This window comes from Littorina saxatilis, linkage group LG15 (assembly GCF_037325665.1).
Source record: "Littorina saxatilis isolate snail1 linkage group LG15, US_GU_Lsax_2.0, whole genome shotgun sequence".
Lineage (NCBI taxonomy): Eukaryota > Metazoa > Mollusca > Gastropoda > Littorinimorpha > Littorinidae > Littorina > Littorina saxatilis.
In genome coordinates, this window is record NC_090259.1 from 7,269,454 (window position 1) to 7,291,967 (window position 22,514).

Here is a 22,514-nt window from a genome sequence, read left to right on the forward strand (position 1 = left end):
GGGCTGGGGGGGGGAGGAAGTGGGGGTCTGGTTGGCACAGCCCCCCAGCAGCTTTTGGAATTTAGCATGTAATGAAGGTATTGTGGATCTCTCTTTGAGAAAAAAAGAGGTATATTTCCCGGGTATGGGGGACGGGGAGAGTGGGGGTGGGACTTCAGGAACCACCCCTAGAACCAGCCACACAAAACAGCAACACAAACAAAGACAGGGATTGGCTTGGGTGTTGTCCACTAGAGGTCCATTGACTGACTCAGCCATGAATCAATCAGTCATTTTGCAAACCAATCAGTCAAGAAAAAAACCTTTCCTTCCACCACGGGACTGCAGCAATTGTGCATTACGGCAGTGAGGAGAAACGTCTGAAAGTTGTTCACAATGTACAAATAAGAGGAAAATTCAATTCTTTTCTTCATTTTCTTGTTTATTTTCCAATGGTCTTATATGAAGAGGAATAAAAGGTCTGAGGACACAATATTCATGCTGCGGAGTAAGGAAGGGGAAAACAAAAGAAAATACAAGACAGCAGACAAAAATACGACGAGCTGACTGACTCTGCTGCATGTCTATCGGTCAGTTGACGGGTTGAGACCCATGTGTTAAAATTAATATTAAAAGTCCTACGGTTTTGAGCCATTAAGGACTTGAGTGTTTGTCCGCTTTCAGACCCATGTGTGTCGGTCTGTTCCGAATTTAACATGGCAAAAGACCGATGACCGACGCCCAAGCCAATCCCTGCAAAGAGTCAAGAAGAGTGCATGCAAATAAAGTCTGAATCTTGTTTTGTTTTTGTTTTATCGAACGAGTAAGGTAGTGAGGTCAGTATTGTTTGTGTTGCAACCCTTTATTAATGGCAACATTTCCAAATACAGTGATCATTCCATAAACCGGAGTTTGTACCACCGACAGGAAGCATGATCATAAAAGCAACTTCCAATCCTAACCACTCTATTGTTTTTTTGTCATCCTCACAGTACCTGGAGAGACGGTTCAACCAGACAGTCAGGGTGGCGGCGTCCGTCCTCTTTGTCATCAATATGGGAATCATTGGTGTGTGTGTGTGTGTGTGTGTGTGTGTTTGTGTGTGTTTGTGTGTGCGTGCGTGTGTGCGTGTGTGTGTGCGTGTTTGTGTGTGTGTGTGTGATCGTGTATGTTTGTGTGTGTGTGTGTGTGTGAGTATGTGAGTGTGTGTATATATCTGTGTGTGTGTGTGTATATGTGTGTGTGTGTGTGTTTATATACATATATATCTGTATGTGTGTGTATATGTGTGTGTGTGTGGGTCGGTGGGTGTGAGCGTGTGTGTGTGTGTGTCCATGTGTGTGTGTGTGTGTGTGTGTGTGTGTGTGTGTGTGTGTGTGTGTGTGTGTGTGTGTGTGTGTGTGTGTGTGTGTGTGTCAACTCATTTGATATAACCAACGCTTTTTGTTTCGCTATATTAAATATTTTGTTCATGTAATTGACATCACCGTTTTCGAGGACCCCAAACCCGCACGCACACTCCTCTCTCTAAATCCCTATCTGACTATATGTACTAGCTGAAAACAAAGTACACACTGCAGCTTGAAGAGATGTGTGTTTTATTGACAAGGTCCTGGAACGTCGACCACAAAAAACACCTAGATACCAAATGACAGTGATATATGTCTTGCTGTTTCATCAATAAGTAATCAAAAGCGCGATGGTCAAGTAACCATCGAAAGTCATGCACACACTTAATTTCCAATGCTGAAATTAGCGACTATTTCTGCTTACCGCACTGTGACAAGTACAATGACCTTGACAAAGTCAAACAGCGACAACAACGTTAACCTTGACAAGGTCACACAGCGACAAGTACAACACATTGAAAAGGTCAAACAATGACAACTACAGTGACCTTGACAAAGTCAAACAGTGACCTTGACACAAACAGTCAGTCACACGCTGTTGGAAGAGGTGATCTCTTTGAAAAAGCGCACGGACTCTTTGGCGGTCCTCTTGCGCTGCGGATGCGTGAAGTCGACGTGGAAGAGGCCGAATCGCTCGTTGTATCCCTCCGCCCACTCAAAGTTGTCCAGCAGAGTCCAGCAATAGTAGCCTCGCACATCCACGTGGTCCTCCGTGACGGCTGGGCAACAAAGAGTGCAATGCAAATAAGGTTCGCATGGGGGTATCTTTTACCGAGACTGTGCTGTCTTTTTCAAAAAGTTTGACCATCTCGGGGTTTACTACTTCCGGTTAAAAAAACCCAGTAGGTTCAAGTAGGTGCGACAGACAGACAGGGCAACGGACCGAGCAAAAGACGGACGGACTAACAAGACGGCCAGATCGAGCAAAAGACGGACGGACTAACAAGACGGCCAGATCGAGCAAAAGACGTACGGACAGACACAAGTTGTACGCTGTACATAACTTGATGCATGGCATTACAGTTATCCTTGAGTTCTGTCTGGCGCGGGACTTACTAGTTACTAGTTACGATGACAAAATCCAAACAGACATAGAGAAGGACAGACAGGCTGAGCAAGAAACTGATGGACAGATCAAGATTCAGACAGACAGATCGAGAGTGATGCAGGCGGACAGACAGAGCAAGAGAGGGACAGACAGACAGAGCAAGAAACTGATGGACAGATCAAGATTCAGACAGACAGATCGAGAGTGATGCAGGCGGACAGACAGAGCAAGAGAAGGACAGACAGACTGAGCAAGAAACTGATGGACAGATCAAGATTCAGTCAGACAGATCGAGAGTCATGAAGACGGACAGACAGAGCAAGAGAGGGACAGACAGACAGAGCAAGAAACTGATGGACAGATCAAGATTTAGACAGACAGATCGAGAGTGATGCAGGCGGACAGACAGAGCAAGAGAGGGACAGCCAGACAGAGCAAGAAACTGATGGACAGATCAAGATTCAGACAGACAGATCGAGAGTGGTGCAGGCGGACAGACAGAGCAAGAGAGGGACAGCCAGACAGAGCAAGAAACTGATGGACAGATCAAGATTCAGACAGACAGATCGAGAGTGATGCAGGCGGACAGACAGAGCAAGAGAGGGACAGCCAGACAGAGCAAGAAACTGATGGACAGATCAAGATTCACAGAGACAGCTCGAGAGTGATGCAGGCGGACAGACAGAGCAAGAGAGGGACAGACAGACAGAGCAAGAAACTGATGGACAGATCAAGATTCACAGAGACAGCTCGAGAGTGATGCAGGCAGACAGACAGAGCAAGAGAGTGACAGCCAGACAGAGCAAGAAACTGATGGACAGATCAAGATTCAGACAGACAGATCGAGAGTGATGCAGGCAGACAGACAGAGCAAGAGAGTGACAGCCAGACAGAGCAAGAAACTGATGGACAGATCAAGATTCACAGAGACAGCTCGAGAGTGATGCAGGCAGACAGACAGAGCAAGAGAGGGACAAACAGACAGAGCAAGAAACTGATGGACAGATCAAGATTCACAGAGACAGCTCGAGAGTGATGCAGGCAGACAGACAGAGCAAGAGAGGGACAAACAGACAGAGCAAGAGGCAGCATGATGTACCTTGATGCACGGCAGTGAGGTGGTCCTTGATGTAGGTTTGTCTGGCGGTGTCCTCCAGGGTCCCTGGGGGGTCGGAGAAGCCGTTCTCAGTCACGTACACCACCGGTGACCCGTAGTTGACCCGGATGTAGTCCAGCAACTTCCGGAGTCCCCATGGCACTGAGTACAGCCACACTGACTGACCGCTGAAAGTGGACGTCACATGTTGATCATCGTGCTTGTTGTTTGTGTGTGTGTGTGTGTGTGTGTGTGTGTGTGTGTGTTTGTGTGTGTGTGTGTGTGTGTTTGTGTGTGTGTGTGTTTGTGTGTGTGTGTGTGTGTGTGTGTGTGTGTGTGTGTGTGTGTGTGTGTGTGTGTGTGTCTGTTTGTTTGTTTGTTTGATTGATTGCCTGATTTGTAGTTTGTTTTTGTTTTTTGTTTTTGTGTGGGGTTGGATTATTTTTCTTCCTGTTGTGAGTTTCCAATATGCTTTCTGGAATATTAACATTACACACCGTTATGGAGTTTGTGCACACAATGAATGGTGCCTGCGATCTGGGACACCTGTAATAAGACAAAAACCCTCTTCTCCCCAAGAAAAAGCACCTGCTTTCCTCTGGTCTTTATAATCGTCACCACAATATACCTGTCATGACAGGTAACCTCAAATGTAGGGACATTTGAGCCTGGTCGCAAGTGTGCCCCTTCATCGTAGGTAGGCTACCACTGTAAAAACAACACACACCGTTATTGGACTAATTGACTGACTGTTCGAGTTTAACGTTTGACTCTAAGAAAATACTCGCTTGCCGAACCTGGGATTCGAACCCTTAAGGGGTTATGGCATGATAACATTACACGCCGTTACGGGGTTTGGGCATAATAACTGTCACACACCAAAATGGGGTTTTAGTGTAATGCCTTCACACCCGCTGCGCTATTATGGCAAAATAACTTCTTGTTGCTATGTTGTACTGACCGTGTCCACTGCGGGTCAGTGTGTTCCTCAAAGTTACAGTCCCCCGCGTAGCTCGCTTCATCCTCCTTCGTCCCCGCCACGGCGTAACGAGTGGTGTAGTAGTTCAGACCGAAAAAGTCCGACGACCCTGCAGGGGGAGAAAGTAGTCCAGCAAGTCAATGAATATGATTGTGGTCGCCACAGTGCCGCCTTAACTTTTTGTTAAAGTCGGATAATAAGTCATGCAATTTTTTTTATCAACATAAATGAAACAATGGCTATCAAATATTGATCCAGAGTAAAACGATGTTTTAATATTTATTTTCTCAATGGTACAAACAGTCATTACTGTGCCTGAATTCTTTGATAAAACATTTTGCAACAGCAGCGTAAGATGCCTTCAGATTCTCTGCAACCCCTACCCGCCCTGAGGGCCCCAAAGGAGGGGTATCATCACGATCACGGGAAGGGAAATTTTAGCTTTCACGATCACAGTTACCTTGATTTTTGTTTTCACGATCACAAACACCTTGACGAATAGAGGATCGTAGAGTGATACAGCTGTGAAAAATGTACGTTGAAAATAAAGTGCGTTGCAATAATGCCCATCACGATCACGAAAACAAATGACGATCACGATCACGAGACTTGATGTTTGTGTCATCACGGATCACGGGCAAAGTCCCATCACGATCACAGAAATGGAAATTTCGGCAATCACGGTCACAGAAAGGTCAAAAAACGCCAATCACGATCACGATTTTAAACCCTTTGGGGCCCTCCGCCCTGTGCACATCGCACAAGTGTCTTACCTGTGATGATTTATTTCTTGGGGTCAACTTTGCGCAAACGTTCATCGGTGTCTTAACACACCCGTGTGCGCACAAAAAGATCCTAAGCTCACAGCAAAAGTCTCAGGGCTTGAAAAACACGAAGACACGCATGGATCACATCTCGTCTCTCATCATCATGATCGTATCTCGATACTTTGACGAGACAAGCCTAATGCAGGCGTGATAGAAGACAGCTGCAGTGGGCTTGTTCTATCAGCAGTATCACACCATATCTTCAGCGAATTAATCAATCAATCAATCAATCAATATGAGGCTTATATCGCGCGTATTTCGTGGGTACAGTTCTAAGCGCAGGGATTTAAATTTATATCGCGCACATATTCAAGGCGCAGGGATTTGTTTATGCCGTGTGAGATGGAATTTTTTTTTTACACAATACATCACGCATTCACATCGGCCAGCAGATCGCAGCCATTTCGGCGCATATCCTACTTTTCACGGCCTATTATTCCAAGTCACACGGGTATTTTGGTGGACATTTTTATCTATGCCAATACAATTTTGCCAAGAAAGACCCTTTTGTCAATCGTGGGATCTTTAACGTGCACACCCCAATGTAGAAACAATACCTGTCCCAACATAGGCCAATTGGTCCAAACACAACGTAATAATCAACTTGTCAGTCAGTCAGTCAGTCAGTCAGGGTCCTACCTTTCATGTAGGCCTTCTCCTCCTCAGTGAACTGAGGCAGACGATTCTCTCCCCCCTTGGCTCTGTCCGCCAGGCGGCGCTTCAGGGAGGGCGGGTAGTCTCCGTCCACAAAGATGGGGTGGGCGTAGATACCTAGGCGGAACTGCATGTAGCGGTCTGCTGCCTTCACGCTCTCTGGGTTGTCTGGGTCACGTGGCTCCGCCCAGTCGCTGTTGAGTGACAGGCCTACCTTGCCTGAAAGATTGGCATGGACCAACAGACGATGTTCGGAAATAACTGGTTTGTATGTTCTGTGAAACTGTTAACACTCTTGCTTTTCTTGAGGTTCTTTCAACACGTCCTCCCTTTGTCGATAATAGGCGTAGTTCGGAAATAGCTCGATGGAGCTTGTATTGGTTGTCAAAGAGTTAATGCTCTTTGTTTTATTGAGGAAAGCTTTCCACACGTGCTCCGTGTCCACGTGTTTCAGACACACCCCTCGCTAGTGATTGGCCTATTTTGTTACGTGAACAAGTTTGACTCACTAAATGCAAACATATTCACTCTTTCACAACCCATACAAACTACTCAGAACCATTTCCGAATAACGTCTTGTTAACGACAGACGAAGGCAGATGCACAATCTTGCCTCCACCTCTGACACCACCAGCGTACCGGTGGGATCAAATAACGAAAACATCACGAGATTGTACGATCTTGGGACACAAATGAGACAATGCCAAAAGGTGACGTTTTCATGTCAGTATGTCCCAAATGACATCACCAGTACATTTTTCATTCTATCTAATCTGTTTTCGTTCTATTTTTTCTAATAACATGCGTTAACAATTGATTGCCAACTGGAATGGAAGAGCACAAAAAGTGTAACTTGATATGTAGTTTCTCTAGAGGGAAAAACATCTTCCACTTTCATGTCAGTGTGTCCCATGCAACATACATTTGCCAAACAGCTATGTGCAAGTAGATTATTTGTTAGTGGTATAGAAAATACTGATCAACAATTAAAGTCAGTTTTCACATTCATTTTCTACCTATTTCTTATTTGTTTATTCTGTTGGCAATGGTGAAATGTCAGCAATCGTGTGTCATTCGGGACAGTAGACATGACACCTGACCTTTTGTCACTGTCTCAAATACATTTCTCAGCCATCATACATTTCTGTTCCTCATCCGTTCTCAAATTCGCTTAGTTGGTTGTGGTCCATTGCAAAATTGAGCCCATCCCCCCCACCCCACCCACTATTATTCCCCAGATTTAAAATTCGTAACAACAAAAACCCACCAAGGAAAACAAGAATGCATCGCTGAAACCAGTAACTCGATTTGTAGAAACCGTACCGTTTTGGGTACTCTTGAAATTCTTTTCGTACAGCCGGTACACCTGGGCATGCGCACGCACGACGTTGTGCACGCATGCGTAGGGGCCAACTTCCGCTAGGTCCTTCCGGCCTGGCGCGTGGTAGCCAAGGACATAGCCAAAGTAGATGAAGATGCTTGGCTCGTTGAATGTTATCCACATTTTCACCTGAAACCACAACGAGTTCTTTACCGCATTGTGTCTGTATTGCTATAATAATCGACATCTTGACTTGAGAAAACAACACACTCTTTTCGCGCTCTTTTCTCAGTATGACTTGACTATTACTCGTCATTTTGACTTGAGGCAAACACGAATTTTTTGTAACTGCATTTCTGCTGTATCTCTTCTAATCGACATCTTGACGTGAAAAATAAACAAAAACTCACGAATTCTTTTAAACGCCCTTTTTTTGGTTTTTCTTGTACTTTTCAACATCTTGACTTGAGATAACAACCACTTCTTTGTCTGTATTGGTATCATCTTGACTTGAGATGACAACCACTTCTTTGTCTGTATTGGTATCATCTTGACTTGAGATGACAACCACTTCTTTGTCTGTATTGGTATCATCTTGACTTGAGATGACAACCACTTCTTTGTCTGTATTGGTATCATCTTGACTTGAGATGACAACCACTTCTTTGTCTGTATTGGTATCATCTTGACTTGAGATGACAACCACTTCTTTGTCTGTATTGGTATCATCTTGACTTGAGATGACAACCACTTCTTTGTCTGTATTGGTATCATCTTGACTTGAGATGACAACCACGTCTTTGTCTGTATTGGTATCATCTTGTTCTATTCCCTCTCACCTGCAGTCCCTTGTTCCCATCTTTAATTGTTATTAATCGACCTCTTGACTTGGGGACAAAAGCGAGCATTTTCTTCTGTATCGATTCAAAATCACACCTCACCCTGTCGCCAAAAGCCGTGAAGCAGGCCTCAGCGTAGTGGAGGAAGAAGGGGATGATGCGCTCCGAGGCCCAGCCCCCCACCTCCTCCTCCAACACCAGGGGGGGGTCCCAGTGGTACAGCGTCACACACGGCGTGATCCCATTGGCCAGCAAGCTGTCAATCACCTTGTTGTAGTAGGCCACGCCCTCCGGGTTGACTTGACCGGTCAGAGGGTCCGGAATGATCCGCGGCCATGAAAGCGACATCCGGTAAGAGTTCACCTGTACCCAGACATGAACGGGACATTCATTGGGAGGTCACATGTACCCAAACATAAACGGGGTTTTCATTAAGAGGTCATGTGTACCAATACATGACGGGGACAACCGGTAAGAGTTCACCTGTACACACAGATGACAGCGACATCCGGTAAAAGTTCACATGTACCAAGACAGCAAGAATATTCGTTAATAACATGTCGCGTGTTCACAGACATGACAGGAACATCCGATAAGAGTCCACCTGTACCCAGATATGACTGGGTTATTCGGTAAGAGTTGACCTGTCCTCAGACATGACAACGACATCCGGTAAGCGCGTCCACCTGTGCCCAGATCGACATGACAGCGACATCTGGTAAGAGTTCACATGTACACAGACAGGACAGGGACATCCAGTAAGAGTTCACCTGTACTCAGATTTGACAGGATACCCAAACATAAATGGGTCATCCGGTAGTGTTTATCTTTACCCAAACATGACAAGGACATTCGGTAATAGTTTGCTTGTACCCTGGTATGACAGGTACATTATATAGGAGTACACATGTACCTGCACATAACATGGTTCTTCAGTAAGAGTTCATATGTACCCAGACAAGACAGGGATATCCGGTTGGAGTACACATATACCCACACGTTATGGGGGGCATTTGGTAAGGGTTCACCTGCACCCACGCAGACATGACAGGCACAAACACATACACATAGATAATGCAAATTGAGTTATTACCGGGACACTTTTATGATTTTAACCTTACTCACCCCGAGCTGTTTCATGAGAGCGACGTCCTGTTCATACAGGTGATAGGAGTCACAGGCCACGTCCCCCGTGTTGCCGTCCGTCACGTGACCGTCTGTCTGGGTGAAGGCGTCCCAGATACTCCGGCTTTTACCTGGAAGTCACTCACCCAGTTATCAACACATTGAATAGATAGAAATACTACACGGTTTGCGGTGTGATACCAGATTGACACGAGTGGTTTTTTGAAATGCGAACGAAAGGACAAAGACCCGCACCCAACTCCCTCAACCCCAACCCACACACACTCGACCCCAACCCACACACACTCGACCCCATCCCACACAAACTCGACCCCATCCCACACAAACTCGACCCCATCCCACACACACTCGACCCCATCCCACACAAACTCGACCCCAACCCACACAAACTCGACCCCAACCCACACAAACTCGACCCCATCCCACACACACTCGACCCCAACCCACACAAACTCGACCCCATCCCACACAAACTCGACCCCAACCCACACAAACTCGACCCCATCCCACACAAACTCGACCCCATCCCACACAAACTCGACCCCATCCCACACAAACTTGACCCCATCCCACACACACTCGACCCCATCCCACACAAACTCGACCCCATCCCACACAAACTCGACCCCAACCCACACAAACTCCACCCCAACCCACACACACTCGACCCCATCCCACACAAACTCGACCCCAACCCACACAAACTCCACCCCAACCCACACACACTCGACCCCATCCCACACAAACTCGACCCCAACCCACACAAACTCCACCCCAACCCACACACACTCGACCCCATCCCACACAAACTCAACCCCATCCCACACAAACTCCACCCCAACCCACACAAACTCGACCCCATCCCACACAAACTCGACCCCATCCCACACAAACTCGACCCCATCCCACACAAACTCGACCCCATCCCACACAAACTCGACCCCAACCCACACAAACTCCACCCCAACCCACACACACTCGACCCCAACCCACACAAACTCGACCCCAACCCACACACACTCGACCCCAACCCACACAAACTCGACCCCATCCCACACAAACTCGACCCCATCCCACACAAACTCGACCCCAACTCACACAAACTCGACCCCATCCCACACAAACTCGACCCCAACCCACACAAACTCGACCCCATCCCACACAAACTCGACCCCAACCCACACAAACTCGACCCCATCCCACACAAACTCTACACCAACCCACACACACTCAACCCCAACCCACACAAACTCGACCCCAACCCACACAAACTCGACCCCAACCCACACAAACTCGACCCCAACCCACACAAACTCCACCCCATCCCACACAAACTCGACCCCATCCCACACAAACTCTACACCAACCCACACAAACTCGACCCCATCCCACACAAACTCTACACCAACCCACACAAACTCGACCCCAACCCACACAAACTCGACCCCATCCCACACAAACTCTACACCAACCCACACAAACTCGACCCCAACCCACACAAACTCAACCCCATCCCACACAAACTCTACACCAACCCACACAAACTCGACCCCATCCCACACAAACTCAACCCCATCCCACACAAACTCGACCCCATCCCACACAAACTCGACCCCAACCCACACAAACTCGACCCCAACCCACACACACTCTACCCCAACCCACACAAACTCTACCCCATCCCACACAAACTCGACCCCAACCCACACAAACTCGACCCCATCCCACACAAACTCGACCCCATCCCACACAAACTCGACCCCATCCCACACAAACTAGATGTCGTTGATTTGATTTATAGATGCGTGTGTCGGGTGTGCTTGATTTGAGTAAATGTTTCTTAACCACAACTGTCAAAAGAAATGTTCAACCTTGGACAATTAAGCATTCTCTTCTGCATTATGTATTCGTTAAAGCGATATCAAAACATTGAGTTAGTGATCGGCTGAAACAGACTGAAAACTGAAGACACAGATCAGAGGGGCGACGGTATGACCTGGTGTGCATTGAACCCTATTTGCACCAAACCGATTTTCTTTCAATATGCGCATTATTTATCAATTAAGAACATATTATCTATATATGTTTGGATTCACAAATCAATGACATGTACAATTACAATAATTTTCTGTCTGCTTTTGAACTTCCAATTTCAGGCGTAAATGTTGATGTATAAATACACCATTCAATGTTTAAGTTTCAATGCAATACCTGAGTTGTTACAGGGTCGACAACTGTTTGACAATAATTGTAATAAATTAGATTAAAGAATGCGGTCGCCACAGTGCGGCCTCAATTCTTTTTGCACATCGGACGTAATCAAACACATTTTTTGGCAAACAAAAGGAGAAGAAAAAACAAAAACAAAACATATTGAAATATTATATGGAAGAAATCATGTTCGTAATTCTGTCCGGTAGTTTTCTGGAAATTGCCACACACACACACACTCTCACACACACATACACACACACACACACACAGACAGACATAGACACACACACACAAACACACACACAAACACACACACACAAACACACACACACACACACAGACAGACAGACATAGACACACACACACACACACAAACACACACACACACACACGCACACAAACACACACACACAAACACACACACACACTTACACACCCACACCCACACACACACAAACACACACACACAAACACACACACACACACACAAACACACACACACACACACACACACACACACTTACCCCCTTCATTCCAGGCACCTTCAATCTGATAGGCGGCGGTGGCTGTGCCCCACACAAAGCCTGACGGGAAGGGACGTTTTCCTGCCGCCATCTTGTCTCAAGGGCTCTTTGAACTATAGTGCAGTAAAGGTAAAGGTATTCCCATAGCCATGTGTGCACCCACTTTTAGTGAGTAGAACATTCACACGTTGTCGACCAGTTAAAACAGGCAAGCGCAGAGATCAACTGAATCCGGTGTGTATGTTATGCAGTGTCCGCTCGATTAGATGCCTGTACATCACTGAAAACGCGTGTTTTCCAAACTCACACGACTTCAGGCGAAGCACGTTGTCGGCTATCAATCGAAACAAGCGATCATTGCAACAACAAATCGTAGCTTCGATGTGTATATTTCGGAAATAAATCAGGTCATATCGAGCGGATATTGCATCGGAGTCAGTTGTTCGCTGCGATGTTTTGTTAAGGTGTTACGAGTGTATTGAAGTTGCAGTTCTTGCTAATGTTTATACTCATATAGTTACTTGCCTTGATTGCGACGGCGTATCACAGGCGTATACGCACGGTCCAGTGTGCATTCGCCAGGGGATGCCCAATTTGCACTGCTAGAACTAAGATACTTCTTGATTTCAGTAAATTGTTTCATTAAATGTCAACTTGTTTGTTTTTAAATGGGTTTTTAGAGATCGCCAGATGGTATTGTGTGAATAACATCATTCGGTCAATAGGCCCTTTGCCGCAACTAAATGGGAGACAACACAGCCCTAAAAAAAGTATAAGTTGTGAGTTATTTCCCCTAACTTCGGGCAAAAGTCTTCCCGAAAACAATGGCTGCTCATAGCGACAGTGGACGGGACTTTTCTAAATTAAACTGTGAATCTCTTCGGGAATACCTCAAAGCAAGAGGGATTAGTGCCACGGGTTATTGCAAACAATCTTTGGTCCGACTTGCCACCTGCGCCAGCGGATTATCGCTTGAAACTGACCCTGATTCGTCCAACGTTGACGTGGCCAGCCAGGTCAAATCAAGTCTACAGGGCTTGAATTTTCCGGTTCTTGACCCCTTCACGCTACCGTTTTCTGATGATTTTAGTTCGACACCAATGATAGGCCTGATCGACGTTTTCAACTATCTGATCGACAGCAGGACTGACTTCGATAAGAAAGCGACAAAGGCGTACAAAAGCTACGAAGATTACAGACTTTTTCACGATGGCCATGTTTTGGAACTCAAGTGCTGGAACAACGAAAGATTTTGCTGCTACCAGTCCCGTGTAAAGCCTACTCAACGACAGAAGACCTACATCTTGACAGATGCATACAAGCTGTGGATCATCGCTGATCGTGATGGGGACATCCACATGGCTTATTGTCAGTGTCCTGCAGGGTATGTAGCCTACTCTACTGATCTTGTAGCAGCCTTCATTGTACTGAATAGATCTACTCAAGTTACTGTAATGATTTAACATTACGCTGCTAAAATTAAAAACAATAAATAGAACATCAACATTGTAAAATGGTTAAATTATATTTTCCATTTCATTGTGCAGATCTGATGGTGCATGCAGACATATTGCAGCAGCTTTGTATGCTATAGAAGACCATGAGGTGAAGTCAGTCACAGATGGACCTGCTGTCTGGGTGAGGCGCAACACTGCCTGTGAAGAAGCTGAAAGACTGAACATGCTGCCCCAGATTAAAGCCAGGTAGGTTAATATAATAATAACATCCTTTGTGTTTTAGTCACATTGTGGTTTTGTAAAGCGTGGCTGGTTGCTGTGTGCAGACAGACACTGGTTAGCTTAAACATTTGCACATGTATGTTATGTATGCATAATATAGGAAGGTGAAGAAAGTAAATGCATACATGTACACATATACACATTCATTTTCCTTACTTGCAGGTATGATAACAGAGTTCCTCGTAAGCTTCCGTCTGCAGACAACTTTGATCCACGGGCTTATGAAGACAGAGTGCATACTGCTGAGAAGGAAGCCTTGTTTGCTGAATTACTTTCCAAGGTACAGTTGCATCTCTAGTTATGTTGTCAGGCGAAGCAGACAACATATTGGATTCACTCGTACAAAAGAGCATCATCACAAAAGTATGAAACGGGCTTCAGTTTTTAAACGTGTGGTGGTAGAAGTTACGTCAGCCAAACAGAGGGTGATTCCCATCACTATTTTTAACATTCTCTAAAACTGAGGTAAAAATTTCCTACCCAGCATTCCACGGGTCTAAAATCAAATCTGAGAACATGTTTGAGGGCTATGAGTATGACGCCTAATGGGTAAATTAGGCTGTGAAGGGAGGTAATCTGAGACACATGACGTTTACAGAGGATAAAGAAGGGGTTTGACTTTTGTTATGAAGCACTTTTGCTCGTATTACTATTAATGCTACAAAATTGACTATAATTGGTTACAAGGCTTGTTTAGTAATACTAGTTGTAACTTTTGTAATATTAGTGCATGTTGATGTTGTTTGCTTCTGGTTTTTTTTGGGGGGGTGTTGAAGGGTTGGAACATGGTTATTACTGGTACTGCAGGGTTTGTGACTATACTGTTGTTTGTTCCACAGTTATTTTAAACAATTAAAAATATAATATAAATTATATTTGTGTATTCTGTTGTCTCGCAGGAGCTGCCCGATGCTGCAGTGCTAGAGTGCTTGGTTGACAGTAGCCAGGATCCAAGTGAGACCACTGATGCAGATGAACAGCTTCTGCAGCATTCTGTTGCAGCAAGGACCAAGGATATCACTTCACAAGGCGACACAGATCGTGACTTTGATTGTGTTGTTGATGCTCTGCGTTCAGAGCAAGAGACGCTGCAGCGGATTGAGAAAGCAACTCGCGGACAGAATAACAATCCGCTGTGGTACGTTATGAGGCAGGGCCGTGTGACTGCCTCCGACATGAAGCGCGTCTGTTCTAGACACACCACCCTGTGTGGGAAGCCCGACACGGACTGTACAAAATTAGTAGATCACATCCTGGGGAAACGGACAGACTTTGACACTCCAGCTTTGGCTTGGGGAAGGAAGAAAGAGAAAAAAGCAAGAGAGCACTATTGTCGCGTGGAGAAAAAAAAGCATAAAAACTTTACACTCAGTGAAAGAGGGTTACAGATTTCCAGTAGAAAACCCTTCTTGGGATGCTCAGTAGATGGTCTTGTATCATGCTCTTGTACTGGTCACAGTGAGAAGTTGATAGAAATCAAATGTCCGTATGCACTAAGAGAGCTGTCACCCAAAGATGCCGCAAGGCAGAGAGGTTGCGAGCTGAACGTAGACAATGGGAGCTGGAGTCTCAATGAAAGGTCTCAGTACTTTCACCAAATACAAACACAGCTGTTCGTGTATGGTCTGAGTGAGTGTGATTTGGTGATTTACACAACAAAAGGGATTATCATTGTTCCTGTGCAGTACAGTGAGAAGTTTGCTGTGGAATTTGTCCGGAAGGCAGAAGATTTTTACAAATCCCAAATTTGCCCTGCATTATTGTGTGTTAAAGCCTGAAATTTGTGACCAGTCTGTGTAACCCTTGGTAATGATTGCATTCATGAAGAAAATGAATTGATTATTGTTCTTTTTGAGCGGTGTTTGCATTCAGATTCACTATAATTATAGACTTGATTGTTGAGCACACTGCTGGTTGTGCTTTATTCAGTCTCTGCAGCAGAAAGTAAATAAAGCTCCCTGTGAGCTGCACAACAGCATCACACTAATTTTACTATGTATTTCGCTGTTTTTGTTTGTGTGATTTGGTAAAAAAAACCATGAAAACTCCATTGTAGCGATAAATGTATCATTATGTAGTGTAGCGTAAGCAGTGAAAGAGTGTTTAGTCGTAGATTTTGTTTATGCATGTGTACATCTGAAATACTGACCTGAGTATGCAATACATTTTACAGAAAACAAACAAGTGATGGTTTGCTTTTTTTTAATTATTTTTTGAGTATTTAATCTGATCCGAATTTAATAATACACCATTTAATATAGCGCAATACACTGTACTCTTAACTAAAGTTAAAACTGAAAGCATAGATTAATATAAGGCCTAAAAAAAAAAAAAAGTGTGGTTACGGTAACCCGACCTACCCTATTTTTAGGGGCCGACCCTACAACTTTTTATTACATTTGTAAAAAAAAAAAAACACACACACAAGAAAACGAGTGCAGAAAACGCAATGAAAGCGTAAGCGCCCGAGTCGCACACTTATTTCCCTGTCAAGTAGGTTTAATTTGTACACATTAGAAAAAAAAGTTTAAAAAAAAAAGTGATTGCCTACCTTCCTACCCTATTTTTTTGGCTATGTTACCGTAACCACACCTATTTTTTTGTTGTTGCCAGCCTAAACACAAAAAATAGTTCACAATAAAGCACTTTACAACTGCATCACAGGGACTCTTGGACCGAAAACCAGGGCAAAAATCTGTCCACATGGACATGTTGTTATTCACAGGATTGTTGCTATTCGTAGGTGTGCTGTTCACAGGTTTCACTGTACATGTAGTACGTTTCAAGGCTGGGCTCCAGTATATTTTGTCTGGGTACGAGTCACGGCTACTGGTTCTGGTGCATGATCAAAGTCTAGTGTGCTTTCCAGACAACGCTTCTGATTTTACCGACACAGTGGTTTCTCAAGATTACACAAAGCCGCAGCTACAGTGACACACATGTGGACCAGAGGATTCAGGGGTGCTGGAATGGTCTCGCTAAGAAGCCGAAACTGCTTAAGACGGCCGATGGCCCGCTCTACGTGGATTCGAACAGCAGCTATCCTACGCGTTTTTGTCACTGCTGATTTTGCCATTTGTCTGCCATGAGCAAAGGGTGGGATGTTTAGGGTGGCTTTACGCAGCGTGACAAGGTCCCTAATTAGAAAACCCCTGTCGGCCATTACATCATCTCCAGCCTCTAGCATCTCCAGAAAACCAGACATCTCAACAATTTTTCTGTCAGATATGGACCCTGTCCATATATCAGACACAAAACTAAATGCCCCACGCGGTGTAACGCCAACAAGACACTTAGCGGTATTCCTGTGTTTGTAACTGGAATAAGTTTTTCTCTGCACCGAAGGTAGTGAGGGTTTCTGAAGCTGAAACTCTGTGCAATCAATAATCACACGTGTTTTGGGGAAAAATCTAAATGCTCGAGGCAGTCTGGAAAGAACACGTGCTCGTGTTGGCCATTTGATCAGAAAGCAAAGTTCCCGTGATAGCATATGAATCCACGTAATGAAAATCCTGCTTACCAATGATGAGGACACACCCATCAAGTCACTCAGCATGTTTACCTCTAGTGCACGTCGAAGACGCACCAAGACAACAAGAAGTTCTTCCTTTAAAGTCAGAAGTCTCTGTGTCCCCGTCTGGTCTCGGCGGTTGGGGACAACGCCATCAGGGCCAGTCTCTTCACCCCTCCAGTATGTCATCCTGGAGGCAACATTACTGACAAAGTTAAGAATAAGTCCAAAACCCACCACAGTCAGACCCGTGTAAAATTTACACGTCTGGTCATCCCTGAACACGCTAGCTTTGAACAAGGTCCTTTTCAGCTGTTTGAGACTGCCCATGAGATCGTCATCGCTGAGTTCATTAAAAACAACATCGCCTGCACTAAATCTCGGTGAAGATGTCAGGTCGGTCTGTGTTCCTGTTGTTGTCATCAGCTGCTTCTTGAGGTTTGGTTCCCTTTGCAGCACGTGTCGCAAGAGAAATGGTGTCCTTGGAGCTGCTCTGTTGATGGGCTCCTTGGTTGGTGTGACATTCTGTTCCTGGTATGACGTGACATCACTTACTTGCTCCCCTTGTCCAGCAGTGGCACTGGTATTACTGGTCACCACAGGTTCTGAACACACACAAAACAAAGAACAACTATGAATATCATGCAATATGACTAGGCCTATTGACCGAACTGACACTGACTTGCCACAGTGCACAATCGCAGCGGCAGTTTACAGTAAAAAAAAACAAGAGGCGAAGCCTTCAAGGCTCACGTAAGAAATCGACAAACAGTAACACAAACTCAATCACTCCGTCAAACATACACACACACACAGTAAGCATCTGGTGACACTGTGCAAGAAAGCGCGACACTAGATCTAGATCTGTCTGTCTGCATGTAGCCTACTTACAGGGACACGACTGCCACTGTCTCGGCCCGCTCAAAATACCACAGACATACACACACACATACATACATACAATGATACATACATACGCACGCACGCACGCACAGACAGACAAAAGTTAGCATCGCATAGGCTACACTTACGTGAGCCAAAAAGAGGACAGTTTGACTTTGTTTTTCTCCTCGGAAAGGTTAGTCCTAGGCTAATCTGTGTTGATCATGGGTTTTCTTGAAAATCACTAACTATTTGACGGCCCCATTTGAGCATACTAATTTGTACAGGCCTACAAACAAACACAGACAAATAATAGATGCCATATAATCCTGACCTGTCGGTGAAAGCACTGCAGATGATTCAGATCTGGACTTCTTGCTGCTAGAAACACCGATGTCACTGGCAGTAGGCCTACCAGTCACCACAGATTCTGAAAACAAACAAAACAAAGAACAACCATAAACATCATGCAATATGAAATACCCCAAATAAACTGCCATTAACTCGCAAATGTGGACTAACCTAGCATGCTAGTAAACAGTTATGAAATTAATACAGAAAAATAAAAGCCTGACCTGTCGGTGTGAGCACTGCAGACGGGTTTGATCTGGCCGGTTTCTTGCTGCCAGAAGCTCTGGCATACTGTCGTTCTTTAGGGCATGGCCGCTTTTTTTTCTTTTCAAATGCTATTTTTTCCACTTCTGATGCCAGAGCTGGTACTGGATCAGGATGAATTGGCGTTGGTCCATTCCCCCCTACAAAATGTTTGGAACAAATATAGGTGTCTTTCGTCACGGAATCCTCGGTGAAACAACCGGCGCCTTCTGCTGGCCGGCCGCACGCTCTCACCCACCGTTTACATTTCTCTTTATCCTTTCTTGGCTGAGGAAAATAAATGAAAGCGACTCCTTCCATCTTCGGCCGGCCATAATGCCTTGAGTCGCTTTTGCACAGTCCATACGCACACGTTTTGTTGACCATCTCTTACCGTGGCCGCCCGCCACGAAACTTTGCCCGAAAGCGGAAGTGGAAGGTCAACTCTCAAGGCCGCGGAAAGAGGCCTATTGTGCGCACGGCGCCGTGCTTATAGTAGCTCTCAGTCCATTCCTTCTTTCCGGTATGGAAACAGACGTGTTTCTGGCGAAAGAATCGGCGTTTTCAACTCGCCATATCTTCATTATCATTCGGACTAGAACAACGAAATGTGACTTTTTTGTAAACAAAATATCCCGAGCCTTGCGACTCTGGTAGTCATTTTGTTACGCGAAGCGGCCTTTGGCAGGTACGACAATTTTAGTCACCCAAGTAAATAGATCTAAAACGCACGTGGACGAGTTTTTCAATGGCGTTTTGGAAGTATGTGAATGTTGTGCTTACAAATCATTTCGGGGCACCCCTCAGTCTATACGTACAGACAAACAAATTGCATGGAACGAAAACTGAGAGGCTGGACTGTAAGTTGTTGTTTTGACTTCTACAAATCTCGCAGGTCGTTTGTGCAAAACAGACTCAAAATTGCCTTTTTTTCAAGCAAGTGTAGATGACAGAGTATGGAAGGAATGGAATACACTTACCCATAGATATGATAGACAGATACTGTCTATTTATATCTATGACTTACCCTAGACCATGCCGGTCAGAATAAATAACATGCTTTGCTCTTTTGAATGATGTATGATTTGGCACTCTACACAGGATTTTAGACCTGTCCCCGGCCGAAGTGATTTTTCAATAACCCCGTCAAAAAGGTCACCCTATTTTGGCCGTAAAAAGCGCCCAAATGCGGTCAATTTCTAACCTGTGTCGTGTTTTCGACGGAGTACATCTCAGCGATGCCATTGCCTTGCAACCTCAAAGAAATATATTTTAATAACCCGCTAACTGAACAATTTTTCAGTGTGCAATAAAAGCCGGAGATTTTCTTTGTTTCTTTGCTGTGACACAAAACCAAAACCAACTATAGATCTGCGGTGACATTGTGAGGTCTTTTTCGACATTGCAATGAAGTTGCGGGGATCTTCGATGATTCCCGCTCAGTTTAATGTGGATGGAGCTTTGTTTGAATGTAACTGCTTTGAAAAGTTACAACATGTGTCCTTGGGATCGATGTTTTTCACACACACACACACACACACACACACACACACACACACACACACACACACACACACACAAACAAACACACACACACACCCACACCCACATATATACACACACACACACACACACACACACACACACACACACACACACACACACACACACACCTTACCTTGAGAGGTATCGATCCAATGCAGGGTTCGTGTCGACGCGAGTGTGAATCAACGCTGCACTGAATGCAGGTTTGCTCACTGAGCTCGCACACCCGCCGTATCACGCCACACAGCAAATTACACAGTTTCAAATCAACACATCTTCGCAACGTCAAGACAAACGCGTGGAGTTAGCTCAGCGATAAGTTTTTCCCGATGCGACAACACTACATTTTGATTTATTGAGATTATTATTTGTTTCTCTCTCTCTCTCTCTCTCTCTCTCTCTCTCTCTCTCTCTCTCTCTCTCTCTCTCTCTCTCTCTCTCTCTCTCTCTCTCTCTCTCTCTCTCTCTCTCTCTCTCTCTCTTCTTCTTTCTTTCTTTATTGTTCTCTCTCTTTTTTAATCTATTTTTCTTGTCTTTTATTTCGGTATATATCTTTCTTTCCTTCATTGTTTCTTGTTTGCTCTTCTTGTCCTACGTTTCATTTTCGTACCGTTTTTATTTGTTCTGTTTTGTTCTTTTCTTAATTGTCTCTCATTTTCGTATGTAGCCTATCTCTTTCTTTATTCTGCTCTTCCTGTTCTACCTCTTCCAGTAACCAAGGCGGTCGTTACATGTCGTATTCCGTGACATTGCGCGAGACTGGCGTTCTGATGAACACTCTTCGTGTACACTACATTGGGGGTGCACGTTAAAGATCCCACGATTGACAAAAGGGTCTTTCCTGGCAAAATTGTATAGGCATAGATAAAAATGTCCACCAAAATACCCGTGTGACTTGGAATAATAGGCCGTGAAAAGTAGGATATGCGCCGAAATGGCTGCGATCTGCTGGCCGATGTGAATGCGTGATGTATTGTGTAAAACAAATTCCATCTCACACGGCATAAATAAATTCCTGCGCCTTGAATATGTGCGCGATATAAATTGCATAATTTTTTTTTAAATCCCTGCGCTTAGAACTGTACCCACGGAATACGCGCGATATAAGCCTCATATTGATTGATTGATTGATCTTTTGAAAAACAGGGCGTGCAGCTGTACCGACGCAAGCTGTCACTGTGTAGTTGTGCATTACTTGACATTTTTTCTTCAAAAGGCACACTCCTTAACGTGAAAACGGCCAGCCTCACTGTCTCAGATCTACCCACGGCCAGCCTCACTGTCTCAGATCTACCCACGGCCAGCCTCACTGTCTCAGATCTACCCACGGCCAGCCTCACTGTCTCAGATCTACCTACGGCCAGCCTCACTGTCTCAGATCTACCCACGGCCAGCCTCACTGTCTCAGATCTACCCACGGCCAGCCTCACTGTCTCAGATCTACCCACGGCCAGCCTCACTGTCTCAGATCTGCCCACGGCCAGCCTCACTGTCTCAGATCTACCCACGGCCAGCCTCACTGTCTCAGATCTACCCACGGCCAGCCTCACTGTCTCAGATCTACCCACGGCCAGCCTCACTGTCTCAGATCTACCCACGGCCAGCCTCACTGTCTCAGATCTACCCACGGCCAGCCTCACTGTCTCAGATCTGCCCACGGCCAGCCTCACTGTCTCAGATCAACCCACGGCCAGCCTCACTGTCTCAGATCTACCCACGCTTTTATATGAACAGTGCCATCCATTCACTTGTTCACATATCAAACATCAACGGTGTGGGTAAGACGGGCGCTGTGGCGGGGTGGTAAGACGTCGGCCTCTTAATCGGAAGGTCGAGGGTTCGAATCCCGGTCGCGGCCGCCTGGTGGGTTAAGTGTGGAGATTTTTCCGATCTTATGTGCAGACCTGCTAGTGGCTTTTCCCCCTTCGTGTGTACACGCAAGCACAAACCAAGTGCGCACGGAAAATATTCTGTAATCCATGTCAGAGTTCGGTGGGTTATATAAACACGAAAAATACCCAGCATGCTTCCTCCTAAATGGCGGGGTAAAAACGGTCATACACGTAAAATTCCACGCGTGCAAAAACACGAGTGTACGTGGGAGTTTCAGCCCACGAACGCAGAAGAAGAAGAAGAACGGTCTGGGTATCCTCTGTGCAGAGAGCGATGTTCAAGATGCATGACATTCTGAACAGAAACTAGTGGAG

At 45.3% G+C, this 22,514-nt stretch overlaps 4 protein-coding genes and 1 long non-coding RNA gene across 5 annotated transcripts in view; 3 read left to right on the forward strand and 2 right to left on the reverse strand.

Moving 5' to 3' along the window:
- LOC138948397 (uncharacterized) overlaps window positions 1–22,514 on the forward strand; it is a 319,572-nt gene that overhangs the window by 181,202 nt on the left and 115,856 nt on the right. The gene's annotated exons all lie outside the window — the stretch shown is intronic.
- LOC138948394 (uncharacterized) overlaps window positions 1–22,514 on the forward strand; it is a 290,382-nt gene that overhangs the window by 40,336 nt on the left and 227,532 nt on the right. The gene's annotated exons all lie outside the window — the stretch shown is intronic.
- Window positions 1,490–20,547, reverse strand: LOC138948379 (cytosolic beta-glucosidase-like). Its single transcript, XM_070319910.1, has 9 exons — window positions 20,441–20,547; window positions 12,037–12,149; window positions 9,278–9,408; window positions 8,255–8,515; window positions 7,316–7,502; window positions 5,978–6,211; window positions 4,494–4,620; window positions 3,536–3,720; window positions 1,490–2,107 (listed from the first exon to the last, which is right to left on the reverse strand). Exons 2-9 carry the CDS (start codon window positions 12,125–12,127, stop codon window positions 1,917–1,919), a joined length of 1,407 nt encoding a protein of 468 aa, XP_070176011.1. The 5' UTR covers window positions 12,128–12,149; window positions 20,441–20,547; the 3' UTR covers window positions 1,490–1,916.
- On the forward strand, window positions 12,757–16,244 carry LOC138948378 (uncharacterized). The gene is made up of 4 exons (XM_070319909.1): window positions 12,757–13,420; window positions 13,584–13,739; window positions 13,938–14,055; window positions 14,675–16,244. Exons 1-4 carry the CDS (start codon window positions 12,861–12,863, stop codon window positions 15,551–15,553), a joined length of 1,713 nt encoding a protein of 570 aa, XP_070176010.1. The 5' UTR covers window positions 12,757–12,860; the 3' UTR covers window positions 15,554–16,244.
- On the reverse strand, window positions 16,388–19,230 carry LOC138948376 (uncharacterized). Its single transcript, XM_070319908.1, has 3 exons — window positions 18,744–19,230; window positions 18,503–18,598; window positions 16,388–17,891 (listed from the first exon to the last, which is right to left on the reverse strand). Exons 1-3 carry the CDS (start codon window positions 19,147–19,149, stop codon window positions 16,660–16,662), a joined length of 1,734 nt encoding a protein of 577 aa, XP_070176009.1. The 5' UTR covers window positions 19,150–19,230; the 3' UTR covers window positions 16,388–16,659.